This window comes from Cyprinodon tularosa, unplaced genomic scaffold, assembly GCF_016077235.1.
Source record: "Cyprinodon tularosa strain WSP-4 unplaced genomic scaffold, ASM1607723v1 ctg24, whole genome shotgun sequence".
Taxonomy (NCBI): domain Eukaryota; kingdom Metazoa; phylum Chordata; class Actinopteri; order Cyprinodontiformes; family Cyprinodontidae; genus Cyprinodon; species Cyprinodon tularosa.
Window position 1 is genome coordinate 201,762 of NW_024038896.1, and position 17,225 is coordinate 218,986.

The 17,225-nt window shown below is 39.4% G+C and overlaps 2 protein-coding genes across 3 annotated transcripts; one reads left to right on the forward strand and one right to left on the reverse strand.

The window, feature by feature from the left end:
- Positions 1-626: 626 nt before the first annotated feature.
- On the reverse strand, positions 627-10,071 carry acbd3 (acyl-Coenzyme A binding domain containing 3). 2 transcript variants are annotated; one of them, XM_038287487.1, is made up of 8 exons: positions 9,760-10,071; positions 7,856-7,997; positions 7,498-7,638; positions 7,166-7,324; positions 6,777-6,951; positions 5,484-5,730; positions 4,623-4,907; positions 627-2,640 (listed from the first exon to the last, which is right to left on the reverse strand). In XM_038287487.1, the coding sequence occupies exons 1-8, from the start codon at positions 10,025-10,027 to the stop codon at positions 2,426-2,428; spliced, it is 1,632 nt and encodes a 543-aa protein (XP_038143415.1). In that variant the 5' UTR covers positions 10,028-10,071; the 3' UTR covers positions 627-2,425. The 2 variants fall into 2 exon arrangements, with proteins under 2 accessions (XP_038143415.1, XP_038143414.1); XM_038287486.1 differs by having other exon boundaries at positions 4,623-4,910; positions 9,760-10,070.
- A 5,385-nt stretch (positions 10,072-15,456) lies between these two features.
- On the forward strand, positions 15,457-17,221 carry mixl1 (Mix paired-like homeobox). Its single transcript, XM_038287488.1, has 4 exons — positions 15,457-15,932; positions 16,024-16,241; positions 16,322-16,448; positions 16,527-17,221. Exons 1-4 carry the CDS (start codon positions 15,836-15,838, stop codon positions 17,093-17,095), a joined length of 1,011 nt encoding a protein of 336 aa, XP_038143416.1. The 5' UTR covers positions 15,457-15,835; the 3' UTR covers positions 17,096-17,221.
- The last annotated feature ends 4 nt before the right edge of the window (positions 17,222-17,225 follow it).

The window sequence follows — 17,225 nt, forward strand, 5'->3', positions numbered from 1 at the left end:
CCTTTGTTTTTTTTTCTCTCACTAGGGAAACATTTAGAAAAGTAAATGCAAATGTTATCTTGTTACTGGAGAGGACGTGCAGCTCTTAGATTAGAAAAGCATTCCTAGTTTAATAAACAAGGTTTAAAAAAAAAAAAAAAAAAAACTATGTGTGGAAATGTCTAGAAATTGATTTTTGTAATATCTAGTTCCTCTTTAAGTGTTGAAAAGTCATAATTTATGGAAATGTTATTCTTTATATTCTGTCCCATTATCAGTGTAGCTGCATTTTTGTTCTTCCTTAGGGTCCAGCTCCATCCACCCTGTATATCCTTCCTTCTCTTTATTGCTTTATTTGTTCAGATCGTTTCTTTTAGCATGTCTTTTTTTTTTTTTTTTTTCTTTGTGTTTTACCTCCTTATGTCCCTTTGCGTCCTTAATTTGCATCTTCCACCCTTTGATTCTTATGTAACAAGGTTAAGAACTCAGATCTGAAGCATAAAAAGTGACTTTTTTTTTTTTTTACATTGTTGCACTAACTCTAGCTTAGTATACTATAATTCTAATTCAAACGCAAGTAAACCCTTGTATTTCAACAGAAAAATCAAGCTAGTTTAACATGTACATATTATAATAAGCAGACACAGTTCAGAAGATGAAGTTTAATCAAGATTAAATATATGCCCAAAATGATTTAGCAACTTATGAACTCAAAAAGTAAAATAAAGATGAGCTTCTCTTTCATACCAATAGTCTTATACATTTGTACTTTTAACAAGATATGGGGCAAAACAACCTCATTCACCTTATAATACAGTGCAGCGATTTGCAAAAATGTTTCCTTCCTCCAAGTCTAAAAACCCAACACATAAACCCATTTATTTAATTATTTACATACAAGGCTTGACCAACTAAAACCAACTGGTTAGAAAGAAAAAATAATCAAACACCTTTTCAGGTACAGGAAATGGCATTGACTGAGCCATATGTAGTGACAATTAGATGAACAAATCACTAAATGCTTTTGAGCAGAGTGTATTTAAATGACTGGAAACTGATGAACAGACCCTTATTTACCTTTGGCCACACACACACACAGCACAGTGTGATAAAGCCAAAAACAAGAACCTTTTTCCTTCAGCCATTGAACAAACCCCCCGTTTAAACAAACGTTTGGAGAACAATTCGTCAAGCAGAGGCAAAAGAAACCACGTGGATGCAGAAATGGGGTTAGCTTTGAAAAATATCGACACGTCATGCAGAACACAATTCTCTAAGCAACAGGGATGAAGATCGGCGGCTCTCTGAGGCAAACCACAACAGTAAAAAGTAAATATTTATGCCTTTCAGATTTCTGCAGATGTAACAGAGCGGTTCGGGATTGTTGGTAGTTTTACGGCCAGGTGCTGGAGATTACTGGCATTCCAAAAAAATATAAAAATTAAGTCAACAGTTTGATGCATCACAGAGAGCAAAGGACAGAGGGAACAGCTGCCTGGAGATGAAAAACTGCATTTAAATATGATCTGAATTTAAAGTTTTTCTGCACTGCATCTGTTTAAAGGGGCCAGGAGATCCTTATACCATTACCTGTCCTTCATATGCATGCTAGTAGTCTCCAAAAAAAAAGTTACCGGTTCTGCATTCGGCCTGTCATACAGTCATGAAGAGAAAAATCAAAAAGGTAGCAAAGACATGGAAAGACTTTTGCTCTGACCCCATCAGCCTCCTGACGTCATCTGAGCTTAGTGATTCTGGAAAAGACCGACACGATTGTTTCACAACAAAAAACATGTTTATGTTTGTCTCCACTGATGTTTTTAATGTGTGAACCAGAGGATCTCTGGAAAAAGGCATAGTGTTATGAAGAAACATTTTGCAGTAGCGCTGGATTTCCAACAGTCTGTCTTTTCGGAGGCGGGTGGAAGGGGGGGCGTTCTTTCCAAAAAACAGGAAAACTCAGCTCACAGTGTTGGACATGCCGAGCTTCCTCTCGTTTAATAGGTGTCAGTCGCACAAGGACGGGATTCAGAATATGGCTGGGACTGGGACGTCCCAGGCTGGTGTGCTCAGCGGAGGGGTAGAAAAAAAAAAAGTGGTAACACAAAGGTTTAGAGGACACTCCTACAGCTTTGTGTATGCAAGTGCAGCAAGGGCAGTTGGTGAATTTACAACAGTTATGCACACTCCTTTTACCCAAAGGCTCAAACAAGATGTGTAGCATGGCTGGAACTTGGTTCACGACCGCACAAACAGAATACATCAGTGAAATCTCCAGTAAGGGCTCCAGATGCGTCTCTCTGCCTCCCTCTGGTGGTCTTTTCCAACCATAACGGATCAATTAGTCCTTCACACACAGATACAGGCTGCCTTTACATACATCTTCACCTACACACACATAATATGAACAAACACTCTTCGGCTCTCCCTGCGTCTTTAGTCGGGCTTATCTGGTGTAGTAGACTCTGTAGTGGACGCTCTTGGAGCGCCAAAGGGAATAGGAGTTGTCAAACTTGAGCAGGTAGACTCCGCGCCCAGGATACTGGTGGCTGCCGGCATACACCTCTTCGTGACAGTCCCGCCGGTAAACCGGCACAATCTCATCCACATGAGGCTTCCCTGCCTCCTTCTTTGCCTTCTCCTCCTCGGTGGGAGGATCTCCTGTGGACACAACCGATGTGAGACATTAGAACAGCAAAAGAAAGGATGTTATTATTTATATTTAATTCTTGATGCTTTAATATTTTCATTATTCATACTAAAATAACACTACATTAATAAATGCAACATTGGCCTGTATTACAGCCATACTAGATGGGAAAATATATCCACGTGAACATGCTCATAACCCCTCTAAGCCGATGATTCTAGCATCAATAGCAGGACCTACAGTTTGAACTCATTTTATACAGATAAAAAGGTATGCGTGTCACTATTCCATCCTTGCATTCTATTTATGAAGAAACTGATCTTATTTTCCATCCCTCACCACTCATCTGCACACTGCCAGCCATCTGGCTTAAAGAAACCCAGCTACACTTTTCCCTTTGCATTCAGAATATGGCTGTTAAGAAATATTTCCGGTTGTGAAAAATGCACATAATCTAACATTATTGAGCAACAAAAAATGCTATGTTGACCTCAGTTGTTCAACCAGAAGAAATTCGCCCTGCCACTGTCTACTAACCATCCATTCTGTTATCAGTAACAATAACTTCTCATCTGCTTCTGAGCTAGAGGAAAACTAGCTACCAACACCTGTGCATTATTTAGCAGGAAATTCCCTTTCGCATTTAATTGAAATTTGCAGGGATTCACATTGGTTAAGCATCCATTAGGTTAGGATTATGGAACAAAAAACAAACAATTCAGCTGAAAAGAACTTGACGTGTTTATAAAGTTGGAACCAGATATAAAAATAAACTGATCTGAATTTGATCTGTTAAATCACAAATGTAACATGAATATTTTGACATTTTAAGCCAAAAAATAAAGATATTCGTGTGGGGGCAAAGGATGATTACAGGGATCAAGATAATTCAATTCAGTTTATTTCTATAGTGCCAATTCACAACAAGTCATCTCAAGGCACTTTACAGTTCACCAGATCATACAGTCAAATTAATTCAAAGTTTTCTATCTAAGGAAAACCAGTTGATTGCATCAACCCATTGACTCGAATGCAATCCCTTAAGCATGCTTAAAGTGACAGTGGAGAGGAAAAACTCCCTTTTAACAGGAAGAAACCTCCTGCAGAACCAGGCTCAGTGTGAGCAGCCATCTGCTGAGATCGACTGGGGTTCGGTTGAAGGAATCGACTCCTTTAAATGACATGGTGTTCTGTAGAGGTAACAAATCATTAGTAAGGGTTGGTATGTAGTTAGGAGATTCTGTTGTAAAAAAGTAATGAGTTGGTACTTAAAGGTAACTTAAAGGTAACTCTATAACTTCATAGGTTGTGCAATTTTCAACCTTGCATGGTTTCATTGGTCTGCAGTGCAAAGACAGGGCGTTTTAAAAGCCCCCAAACAAGCCGCTGCCTCAACAGTTCCACAGGAAAACCAGTTAATTGCATCGACTCATTGACTCAAAGGCAATCCCTGACACTAATCATGCTTGAAGCGACAGGGGGGAGGAAAATCTCCCTTTTAACAGGAAGAAACCTCCAGCAGAACCAGGCTCAGTTTAAGCGGCTATCTGCCAAGGTTGACTGAGGTTTTAAAAGTTACATCCTCACACTCAATAACATTTTCCTTCTACAAACTATGTGACACTATAAAGTACTATGATGACCAGTTTTCTACTGCTGTATGGGGCACAGACAGGCATAACTACCATCCCACTCCATGCACACACACCAACACTGCAAAATCAGATCTCTGAAAAATGACGCCCTACATTTCCCATTACTACAGCGGTTTTTACAGCTATAGTTACCAGACAATGCTTACTTTAGAGTATTTTGAACTTTTAGAAGCTTTAACTAAATCATGAAAAGAAATCCATCAAAGGTTCAAGCAGTTTAAGGTGAAAAGAATATCATCAATAAAAGCATGTTGAATAGAGGCCACAGCTTTTATTTCACTAGCAGCCACTGTGAGCTACATTTCAGCAGGAATCACACACTCCAAGCCATCCCTTACCTTCATCATCCTCGTCTTCGTCGCTGGACTCCGACACGTGCACACTGACTGAAGCAGAGGCAGCGTCTGTCCACTCAAAGAACACCCCAAAGCCAATGTCATAATAGTCTGTAGCAAACTCCCAGAACAGGTAAGATCCTTCCTCGTGGGTGGGAACGCGCACCGTCACAACTTCACCACGCCCCACTGTGATCACGCTGTCGGGATCCTGGCGGATTTTCTCCTTGAAGTCCTTGATCTGCGGCCGCGTCCACATGGACGGCGCGGCTATGACTGGTGGAGAGTCTGCTGTGATTAAAGAGAAACAGACGTTTTGTAATCTGTTAAAGAGAATCTGCAATAACACTGTAAGCCTAGCCCTACCCTGAAGATAAATATTACACTCCCAGGTGATTGGTTCCACTATAAAGAAACCGAATTTCAAACAACCAGCAGCTCCAACAGGCTGATTAATTACTCGTTTATATGACAGCAACCAAAGACAGGCCACATATTTACAGGTAAAAGATTTTTGCTTACACACTTATTACTGTTATTTTTTCAGCCACTCGATCTCTTTAAGGGACACTAGTTGTCCCCGTATGTCAATCCAATACTTTGCTGATTTTCTGCTTGACTGTTTTTTCTTCGTTAGTAGAAACTGTGTTCAGATAAAACCTAAATCATATCATGCGTCAAGCACTCATCCTCCCAGCCCACAAGGTCATATAAGTGAGCAGAGTGTTCCACTTCCTTCTGCCATTAGCTGCACTAAAGGGAAAATGTGGATCTGTCTTCATGAGTTCAAATCCTGCACTTATGGTTTTTTTTTTTTTTTTTTTTCCAATGAGAGGGAAAAAAATATAGCTACAGCCTACAAACCTAATAAAGGCCCGTTCTCAGAGACTTCGACTGCAGGCTCTGGCTCCGGCTCTTTGTCCATGCTCTCAGAGTAAGAGTCTGACTGGCCTCCATTGACAGTAGGAGCTTCCTCACTGGAAAGTGGTGAAGCAGCACATAACGTTCCAGCCGCTGATGCAGACGTGATTTCAGCACTGTTAAAGCTGTTGGAATCAAAGGTACCCTGCAGAGCTGAATCATTCTGCTGCTGCTGCTTCTGTAAGGCCGCCTGGGACACAATGAGAACCGCAAAGAATTATATCATAAAATGAACCAGTAAAAATAAATAAATAAATAACCAAAGGGAAACGATTAACTAATTTAATTGAAATGAAAATTGCAGATTTAAAAACATAAAACATTGCATTGTTTACACTTCGTTCCATGCATTCCAATCATGTACTGGACCAACACAAAGTAATGAAAAACAGAGGGGTACATAGCGTGAAAAAAAAAAAAAAAAAAAACATATCTTGGAAATTGAAATGTATTGAATCGTAGCATATCGTAATTAGATCCTTTTGGTTTCTAATTTGGAGAAGCAACATCTCACTAAAATTGAACAATAGGTCAAGATCAGTGAAGATGGGCAGAGATGCAGATCAGTGAAGATGGGCAGAGATGCATCATAACAGTTTCTTCCCCACTGCCATTAGACTGCTGAATGTTATGTAAATTGGGTCATTTTATTATATTAATATTTTATTATAAAGAAATAAAAAACTGAAATTTTAGAACTGTAAATATACAGTCATATGTTTATATTACTGTTTTCAATGCCGTACTTTAAAAAAATGAAACTGTCTAGAGAGCTGTTCTTAAAAAAAAAAATTTTTTTTTTTACAGTTGTGTATACAAAATTACAAAATAAATCTGTCCAAGACTCTCCGTTGGATGCATGTCTGAAGTTTGACAGGAAAATAATAAAACACATAAATATGCTTTGATCTAAGCATTGCTATTTCTAGCATGCGATGCCAGTAGCTCCATCCATCTTACCGTCACTTTAGGCTAACTTCTCTGGAGAAAAACGCCCTAACCGCATGACACCCACTACTCTAAATTGAACATCTAATGGCTTCCTTTCAGCAAATGAGGTTATCTTACCCTTTTTTTTTTTTTTTTTGGTGGTGCACAAATATCAGATATATTTAACAGAATCTCTTGTTTGGCGGCCACATATTTAATAACATACAACGTAAAGTATAAAGGTTATAAATACTTTGGAAAGCATTTCTTTTTTGTAAACTGAGCTGCTGTAAGTCGTCTTCTTACCTGCTGCTGAGCCAGTTGGACCTGGTAGAGCTGTTGCATGTACTGCTGATAGTGCTGCTCCTGAAGCTGGCGGATAAGGCTCATCTGTTGCTCTGGATTGTTGGGGTACTGCTGAGCGGCATACTGTTGGAACTGCACTGCTGTTTGGGCGTTCAATGCTGCCATTATCTGTTGTCTGGTTAAAATGACAGCGGGAAGCTTTGTCAGACAAGATATGCAAGGAATAAAACAGGACGCCAGAACAGTTTGCAAGTTAAGGGAAACCGATTTGAATGTGAACTCAGCATCAAGCTGAGTTTCCAGCAGTAAAACATTAAATATTAAATAAAACATGATGAAAAACATTAAGGAGAGATCAGTTTGCGTTTTACCCAACAATAAAAACATACTTCTGCTGCTCAATCCGTAGCCTCTCCAACTCCGCCTGCCTCTGTTCCTCTTCCTCTCTTCGCAACCTCTCCTCCTCCTCAATCCTTCGTCTCTCCTCCTCCTGCCTTTGTCGCTCCCTCTCCTCCTCCTCCTGTCTCAGTCGCTCCTCCTCTTCTTTCCTGAATGGGGCAAAAAATATGTGTAACTCAAAAGTCAAACCATTTTTAGTAATCAAGATTGTTCTTAAAATTTCAGTTACCTTTGCATTATTATATAAAATTTTAATACCAAACTCCTAAGTGAAATATGCATTGCTTTTACAAAGTGCCAAATTTGAAACTATACTCTTCACCTTTTCCGCTCCTGCTCCTCCCTTTCAATTCTGTGTGATATGACGTAAGGAGCGAAGAGGTTACAGCACTTGTTGAGAAGCTTCACAAACTCCACCATTGCATCTTCTTTTTCCATATTACCTAAGGAGGCCCACTCCTTCCTGCACATGGAAGATAAACAGTACAATCAAATCACGAATAAACAGCCATAATAACCATCTGCTAATCAGAAAACTGTATAAATATTAATCAACTCCACCAAAAGAGATCAGCACCCATAAATGTTTTAATTAAATTTAGCTTTAGAGGTAATAAAACGGTGAAGCTTTATTATAAATAGGAAAACTACATAATTCACACTACAGTTCTGGGGCTTACCTGCGATCATTTCCCAGGACGTCGAAGAAGCCGACTTCTGGTGAAGCATCGGGGTTATAAGGGCCCAGCAAAACCTGTTTGTGGAGGGCCACAAGTCGAAGCTTCTCCTCATATGTAGGGTGGAAGGCTTTACCATCTTTATCTAATCAGAAAAAAAAAAAATAGTATGCACATATTTTTCTGTGAAGAATGAAAAAAACATTCAAATATTCTGACAAACCTCTGACAACCAACAATGAGAACGCACCAGAAACTAAAATATGCAAGATTTGTTTTAGTCTTTAACAATCAAAAAAAATATGACCATCTATGCAGAAACCCTGAAACAATTATATTAGATTATTAGATCAGGATGTCACCATGACAACTGTAGCTAACTAAGCAGGGGTGCTTTGTGAAAGCCTTTTAAATGGCTGATTAATATTGCTACAACTATTATGTGTTGCAATGCGGAGGTGATATCTGGACAAATTTATAGAGGATTGTGGTTAACTTAGGAGAGCTAGTGAGATTGTGTACAGTTTGGTATGTAAACAAGTAGAATTAACCCACACTGAGGAAAAAAATACATAGCAGAGATTTTCTTTGTGCAGAGTGCAGCTGTTTGCACAGTGATCAGCAGAGTGGTGTGCGAATAAAAACAACCCACATGTCTGCAGCTAGAGGTTGTTCACACTTTAGTACATCCTTACAAATCAACTTTTTGTTTATGGGATTAAAATATTAGTGAAAGGTGTAGAATTCTTGGGTTATTATTTAGAAGGAAATTCCCTCTCATGTTAAATTAAACTTTGCAGAGATTCACATTGGTTAATCAATAAGCATCCATTAGGTTAGGATTATGGAGCAAAAAACAAACAAAACAAATACATTGAAAAGAACTTAAAGTTTAAGTTATTGACTTTTTGATAAAATAATCTGTTTTACTGAATGGAATTTGATCTGTTAAATCACAAATGTAACATGAATATTTTGCCATTTTAAGCCGAAGAAAAAAAGATATTCCAGTTGAGGCAAGGGATGATTACAGGGATGAAGATAATTCAATTCAATTTAGTATATTGATATAGTGCAAATTCACAACACGTCATGTCAAGGCACTTTACAGATCCAATTCAACCAGATCATACAGTCAAATTGATTCAAGGTTTTCTATCTAATGAAAACCAGTTGATTGACCAGAAGGCAATCCCTCACATTTAACATGCTTGCAGTGACAGTGGAGAAGAAAAACTCCCTTTTAACAGGAAGAAACCTCCAGCAGAACCAGGCTCAGTGTGAGCGGCAATCTGCTGAGGCCAACTGAGGTTCGATTGAAGGAATCGACTCGTTTAAACGACTTGGTGGTGGTCTGTAGAGGTAACAAGTGATTAGTAAGGGTCAGTATGTAGTTAGGCAGAAAACAAGTGTTACCATTCTGTTATAAAATAAGGCTTACTCCAAAAAATAATGAGTTGGTACTTAAAGATCATTCTTTAACTTTATAGGTTGTGCAATATACAACCTTGCATGGTTTCATTGGGCTGCAGTGCAAAGACAGGGCGTGTTAAAAGCCCCCAAACAAGCCGCTGCCTCCACAGTTCAGAGTGGACAACTGCTCCAATCGACTTGACATGTTCTCTATCGAGCTAAACCACACAAAAAACGCCTACAGGATAGAAAACTAACTTCTCTCCATCACTCCTCAAACGTGTCGTTCCTGTTTTAAACCTCAACGGTCAGCTAACATGTTCGTTAGCTACTGATTAGCCAGAAAGCTGATATGCGCCTGACAGTTAGCAGCTAGTCCTAGCTAAATGCTAAGCACAGCTAGGAGCAAACCGTGCTCACAAAAGTACCACGCGCTTTTTTTAACCCCCACTTCCTCTGCGTCAAACCCGTTTTTGTTTTAATGTGTAAAATACCTTTAAAGAATTTAAGGGCCAGTCCGTACAGCTCCTGTAAAGGAAAGCCCCATTTCCTCTCTATCGCAGGTTTGGTTGACTCTCCATCGTCGCCCTCTTCGTCCACCGGCTTCTCGAGCTCAGGTGGAGCCGGTGCCGGATTCGGTTCTTCGACTTGGTTCTGTTCACCCTCCGGGTCCGGGCTGAGAGTGAGGCCGTCGATGGAAACTTCGAGCCGGCTGGTCGTAGCGCTGTCGAGGTCGCCGCTCTGAACCTCTGTCGCCATCATTGTAGACTGTCAGCTGAAGCAGCCACGTACCTACTTCCGCTAAGATCAGCCGGAACATCCGTTTTTTTTTTCTAACAAGTAAACTGTGACGAGGCTTTAACTAGCGATGCACTGGATGGCATTCAGAAGAGCAGTAGTGCTACTGGAAAAAAAAAAAGTTAACTGATTTTTTATTTTATTTCAGTATAATATGAGAAAAAAATTCAGAATTCTGTCTTTTTCTCAGAAATCTGACTTTAAACCTTGAATTCTAACAAACATGTTAGCATCAAGCCGTAGCCATGTCTGTTTTAGAGAATAAATTAGCTCCCTTGTTTTAATCACCTTCTGCTCTTCCATTAATGAAATAGCATCGCCAGGGACCCCTCGGGCACGTAAAAAATCAACCTATGTGTCACTGGCCCTCTCAAACAACTCACATCTTTGTCAGTGAAGCTGATTGCTACCACATTTTTTCCTTCATGGTGCCCATCTACATTAAGATCCAAAATTTTGAGATTAAAGTCAGAATTCTGAGATTAAAGTCAGAATTCTGGTTAAAACAAAAAATAAAATTTCTGAGATTAAAGTCAGAAATCTGGCTAAAACAAAAATCACAATTCTGAGATTAAAGTTTGAATTCTGGGGAAAAAGTCAGAATTCTGAGGAAAAGGTCAGAATTCTAAGATTAAAGTCAGAATTCTGAGATTAAAGTCAGAATTCTGGTTAAAACAAAAATCTAATTTCTGAGATTAAAGTCAGAATTCTGGCTAAAACAAAAATCACAACTCTGAGATTAAAGTCAGAATTCTGAGAAAAAAGTCAAAATTCTGAGATTAAAGTCAGAATTCTGGGGGAAAAGTCAGAATTCTGAGGAAAAGGTCAGAATTCTAAGATTAAAGTCAGAATTCTGGTTAAAACAAAAATCACATTTCTGAGATTAAAGTCAGAAATCTGGCTAAAACAAAAATCACAATTCTGAGATTGAAGTCAATATTCTAAGATTAAAGCCAGAATTCTGGTTAAAACAAAATCAGAATTCTGAGATTAAAGTCAGAATTCTGGGAAAAAATCAGTCTGAATTCTGAGAAAAAGGTCAGAATTCTGAGATTAAAGTCATAATTCCGGGAAACAAGTCAGAATTCTTGGAAACAAGTCGGAATTCTAAGATTAAAGTCAGAATTCTGAGAAAAAAGTCAGAATTCTGACGTTTTTCCCTATTAAACTGAAATAGTATTTATAAATCAGTTAACTTTATTTATTTCTTCAGTGGCCTGAATCCTCTTCTGTAATTGTACACCCTTTTAACTTTGATTTACATAATTATATATATTAATATATTATATAAATCAAATAAAGCATTTCCAAATAAACTAACCATAATCATATTTCATATTCATTCATTCACCCACCTATTCTGATGTCACGTTTTTGGCTGACTGCCAATATATATGAGGACAACATGAGAATTAGTCAAATTGAGTATTCGTTCATTCTTGCTGTTCAAATAAAGACATAAATGGGAGTTTTTAGAGGGCATATGTTCCATCACAACCACTTTTTACTGAGCATTAGCGAAAAGTATCATACCCACAGTCAAACATGGTAGTGGTAGTGTGATGGTCTGGGGCTGATATGTCTCTTTAGAACCTGGATGATGTGTTTTAATGAATGCAACCAGGAATCCTGACAGAGAATATCAAGATCCAAACATGTTAGGTCATCTTAAATATTTAAGTGTGGAAAAAAAGAGAAAAAAAAATCCTTTGAGGAACCAAATACTTTTCATTACATTATATACCATTGGAAGACAATATGTATTTTTATGTTTGGTTGTTTTTTACGTAAAATTTTATCACTAAAATCTACACCAAAGAGAGCGTAATGAAAGTTTGTATTTATTATACAGATGTAATAAGGTACTTCTAGAAATAGTTTAAATTGTTATTCTCTGAATATTGTTGTAAGTTGTGATGTTATGCATAAAGATAAAATATCAAAATAGTTCCTTTCAACTACTCAGACAAGCAAAACAGTCATGTAAAAGGTAATTAAATTCATATTTAAAAATATAACCAAACACAGGTAAAGAGTCACAACTTAAACAGAAGATAATTTGGGGAGAAAAATAAGAAAAAAACAACAATTATGGTAAATAATGAAAAATTACCTTATTCAGTGATCTAAACCAACCTAATGCCTTTCACAATGCTGCCATTTTCTTTTTCTACATATGCTTTATAAAGTTCACATAAAAAGTTAGAATAAGTAATGAATTTTAAAAAAAGGTAACAGTACACAGACTGCCTCAAGAATCTGTCCATACTTATCTTAAACTGAAATATTTCCCAAATACACAAAGACTGCACTAAAAGGAAAGGCTCATAAGGTAGCTGACACTTTCACATATCTCTGCAAACCTTTGAGGATGATGTACCAGCCTGTCTGTAGAACAAATGCATGCGAGTCAGATCAAACTGTTAGTTTGCCAAGTCTTTAAAAGGTGTGAACGTGTTTTGTTTTGGGATCCTGAAGAAGCTGCTGACTGGAAATGGTCATTAATCCCTACGTGTCTCTGGTGTCTGAAGTGCAGTCTTAGCTGCACACAAACACAATTATATTATTTAGCACTTTAGTTTCTGTAGTCTTAAACAAAATGCCCCCTTCAGCAAAAATCAAAGAAAAGAAAAAAATAATTCTGTGTATTTTCTTGTAGCTGTAGGGCTAAATTTGCAGAGTTTCTGGCTTGTTTCTGTAGGTCAGAACTCTGGGAAGCATATTGTCGATTCCAAAATCCACAGCTCTCAGAGGAGATTACACTGACAGTCACAAGGGACCTGGAAGTTTAACACCCCGATTTTGCATAGCAATATGGTCTGTGTTCACATGCAATACCCAATTACGGTCCTCAGACAGAGCGACCGACAGAACTTTGAATGTCCTAACCAAGGAGAACATCCTACCTGAACAAAGGTGAAGGCGTTAAAGCGCTGAGATCAATAAGTACTGATGCTGACGGGAAACAGCATTGAGTTAATTCACAAAGCCAGCAAGTTTGCTGCTACTCACAGGCTGGGTGATATAAAATATGATTTCCCTGCCAAACATTGAGGCTTTTTCCTTGTGGTTTACCACAGCAAGCAATATATCTTATAAATCGTGTGAGTCAGAGTCTGGATTTAATTTAGTGATTCAGTGTTGCAATGTGGAAGTCAATCCACACCCAGAAGTTTCTTACCAGGAGGAGAAACATTCATTTCTTAAAGAATTGTTCTATAAAACAACTAAAACTGTGTTTGAATGCACCGTTAAATTATTCCAAGCTATTTCTTACTGATCTTGTCCAAACAAAAGGAGCCAAAACATTCTGTCTGACTTCTTGACTTGATCTCCCATGACTTGTCCTATACAATAACTCCCCGATCCTTTAGATCTCCTTTCAACTATAGAGGTTGTGTATTCTGACTCACATCGTTTCCAATTAGCTCTAATTTCAAGAGAGGATTATCTTTAAAAACACCCAAGCTAATTATTTTAATAGTTGGATGATGCAGCTGCACACTTGAATTGATCTTATCGGGATTTTATGTGATATAGATGGACACAATGTATGCATAACTGAAAACCTAAAAAGTCTGGCATGGTTTGTATCCAACACTTTTCAGTAAATATTTTTGTAACCACCTTTTAAACATAGACTTTGTCATTTTGTACACACAAGTGTATACAAAAAGAAATTTTGTTCATTACAGCTCTCTATACATTTTCCTTTTTTTAAAGTGCAGCCTTGATAAAGGTAAGCAGCAGTGATAATGTAAACAAACGACTGTATCGTTACAGTTTCAACATTGTTTTTATTTTTTTGTGTTTTTTTTTGGCTTTTAGCTCAGTTTCAGCCTTAAGTCCTTTGGGGTTTATCTGTTATAGTTTTCTTTATTTAACATCAAGAGACTGTAATGTTTCTCAGTTAATCTTTGCAAATATCTGTCTGATTGGACAGAAAACATTTATGAATGGCACTTTCAGATGCTGCCAGCATTTTTTTAATGGATTAGGTCTGGACTTTGATTGGGCTGTCCTGTTGGAAGTGGATCCTCTATCCCAGTCTGGTTTTAATGAGTTCAACAGTAATTCTTCATGTTTATTTATTTTTTTTACTATATTTACATGCAGCATCTCTGACCCTTTCCTTTTTTCTGCTGAAGCATGATGCTGCCACTACCATGTACCACAGGGGGATGATGCGTACTCTGTCACATCAGTTTGTATATCAACCAAAAGGTTCACTGTTGTTTGCTGTTTTTTTGTTTGTTTGTTTTGTTTTCTGTAGCTTGAAGCAAACTGTAATCAATATTTCAAATTCAATTCAGTCTATTCATATAGCACCAATTCACAACACATGTCATCACAAGGCACTTTATAGTTCACCAGATCACACAGTCAAATTAATTCAAAATTTTCTATCTATGGAAAACCAGTTGATTGCATTGACTCGGATGCAATCCCTCACACCAAGCATGCTTGTAGCGACAGTGGAGAGGAAAAACATACTTTTAACAGGAAGAAACCTCCAGCAGAACCAGGCTCAGTGTGAGCGGCCATCTGCCGAGGCCAACTGGGGTTCAAGGAGACAGAAGCAGAGATACAAAAAACAACTGTAAAAAGCGGCCCTGTCCAGGAAACACACAGCCAGGCAGACAAGCTCCGAGCCAGCTCCCATGTACGAGGATGAAGAGAGCACATCCAGCCAGTCACAGTCAGAGAAACAGGACACTGGAAAAACAGGCCAATCTCCAACATCTATAAACAAAGGTGTTGATGGCAGCAGCACAGCTGATATTTCTCTCCAGGGTGGTATCACAGCCCAACAGGAACAGACCATAACGTTAGAGATTAAAGTAACAGATTCTGCAGAGTGGAATAAAAGAGATAGAATGAAGCAAAATGATGAAATAGGGATCCCTATGTCCTCCAGCAGTCTAAGCCTATAGCAGCATAACTATATAGATAACCTGAGCCACTCTAACAATAAGCTTGATCAAAAAGCAAAGTTTTAAGCCTGCACCAAAAAGTCCTCACAGACTAAAACTGGTAGTCGGTTCCACAGGAGAGGAAAGATCTGCCTCCCACATCCACTAGTAAACCTGCAGATTGAGAGCAAAGCGCTCTGTTAGGAACAATCATACCTCTGATACAAGATGGAGCTTGGCCATTTAAGGCTTTATATGTGAGAAGGAGGATTTTAAATTTTATTTTGGATTTAACAGGATGCAAGTGAAGAGAAGCCAGGATATGAGAGATATGATCTGTCTTTTGAATTTTCATCCATGATTTTATGTGTTTTTTGGGTTGTTTTTTGTTTTTTTTGCATGTTATCCATAAAGGCCAGATTTGTAGAGTGCACAGCAAATATTCTCTGACTGTCCTGTCAGTTTGGGTGGAAGGCAACGTCACACAGATCCCTTTGAACTTGTGCTCAGTTGGGATAATTTCCGTCCAGCTTCCTACCGTCCCTCTTTGAAGCCCACCGGCTCCATTAGCGGAGCTTCGCTCATGCAAAAGCGGATAAATGTTTTCTCTGCCGATGTGTATTGAGTCCCTCAGCTTCCATTAACCCCCGCCTTTGAACAGGCTCGCGGCCTCTCCACCCGCTCCGGGTGTCATGGCTTCACACCTCCACGCGCCCCGCAGACGTCTGAAGTCGCTGCAGCGGCCGCTCCAGTGCCAGTCGGCCCCGATGGCTGACCCATTCACACTTCCGGACAGCATCTGCCTTTGATCGCGGAGGGATTTATAAAGTCGAGCAAGCAAAAAGCTCTCAGTCGGACCATGTCTGCGGTTCATGGGAATATGCGCGTCGGGGATCTCAGTAACTTTCAGATGTTTCAGGAGCGGCCTCTGCAGATGAACGGCGCGGTGACTTCAGGTCAGTGTCTGGGAGATCTAAAAACATCTGGTATGTGTGACCTAGAACTACCAAAGCAGGTTATTTAAATGATTTCTTCCAATCTCTCCAGATTATGGAGCCTCAGATGTTCCAAACTACTTCACCTCAACATCTAGTGGGAGGGCAGACAAGTGCGTTGCCATATTGACCCACAGGAGGAAGAGGACCAACTTTACCCAGCAGCAAATAGAGATGCTGGAGAAGGTTTACTCTGACACCAAATATCCAGACATCTACCTGAGAGAGAGACTGGAGGCTCTGACCGGGCTGCCAGAGTCCAGGATTCAGGTAGGGGGGGCTGATTTCACAAAAGAAAGGACAAGAGTTACAGCCTGGAGGATATGTTCTTATTTTGCTTTTCATCTCAGGTGTGGTTTCAGAACAGAAGGGCCAAGTCTCGTCGCCAAGTTGGTTCATCGTTATCCACGAAAGCATCCAGCACACCGTCAGGACATCACTTTGGGCAACTACCCTGCAGAATGGCTCCAGAGAAAGGTGATTATTAGAAACATTCTCAAGAAAACCTTAGATGTATGGTGGGCTTTTCCTGACCTACCCCTGTTTTATTTGCAGCCTATGATAGCCACAGCTCTGAGCTACGCAAGACAGCAGCTTTTGGTTTGGAGGAGAGTGTGAGGCCCTCGATGGAGCACAGTGCAGAGGATGTTCTAAGGACCAGTGTTCAGACCAAATCCACTAGTTACGACCACATGCTACCCTCCTGCATCTACGATAAAGCAACAAGAGCAACGGATGAGCAGATGCAGCTGATTAAGCCTGCAGGCTCCGTCCAGAGCTGCAGCATCCCTCTTTATCCCAGTGAGCTGGGGAACCATCTAAGAATGAAAACCAACATGCCTGGCAGCCAGGGTCCAAAGGTTCTGGTGGAGTACGATAATTTCCCGCCAAATAAAACCATCGGACCAGAGATGAAAGTTGTGATTCCTCCCTTGCCGACCCAAAACGGCTTCAACAGGTCCTCTCCGAAGGAAAAGGAATGCCACCTGCAGTATCCACATCTGAGGGCCACAGAGAGCTTCAACCAGTTTTCTCCAATCTACAGCATGGAGGCACAGGAAGTCAGCGACTCGGATTCAGACTGGGAGAGCGAAGCCATGGCTGGCTTTGGTGGCTTTATGTGAATGTGTCGACGTTAAGAACTTGCATGTACAATAATAATGAAAATCTGTATTTATTATAAAGCTGTATTAAGTCCACGTGTTTAAAACTATTTGTATTAACTGGATTTTATTTGTGAATAAAATTCAATGA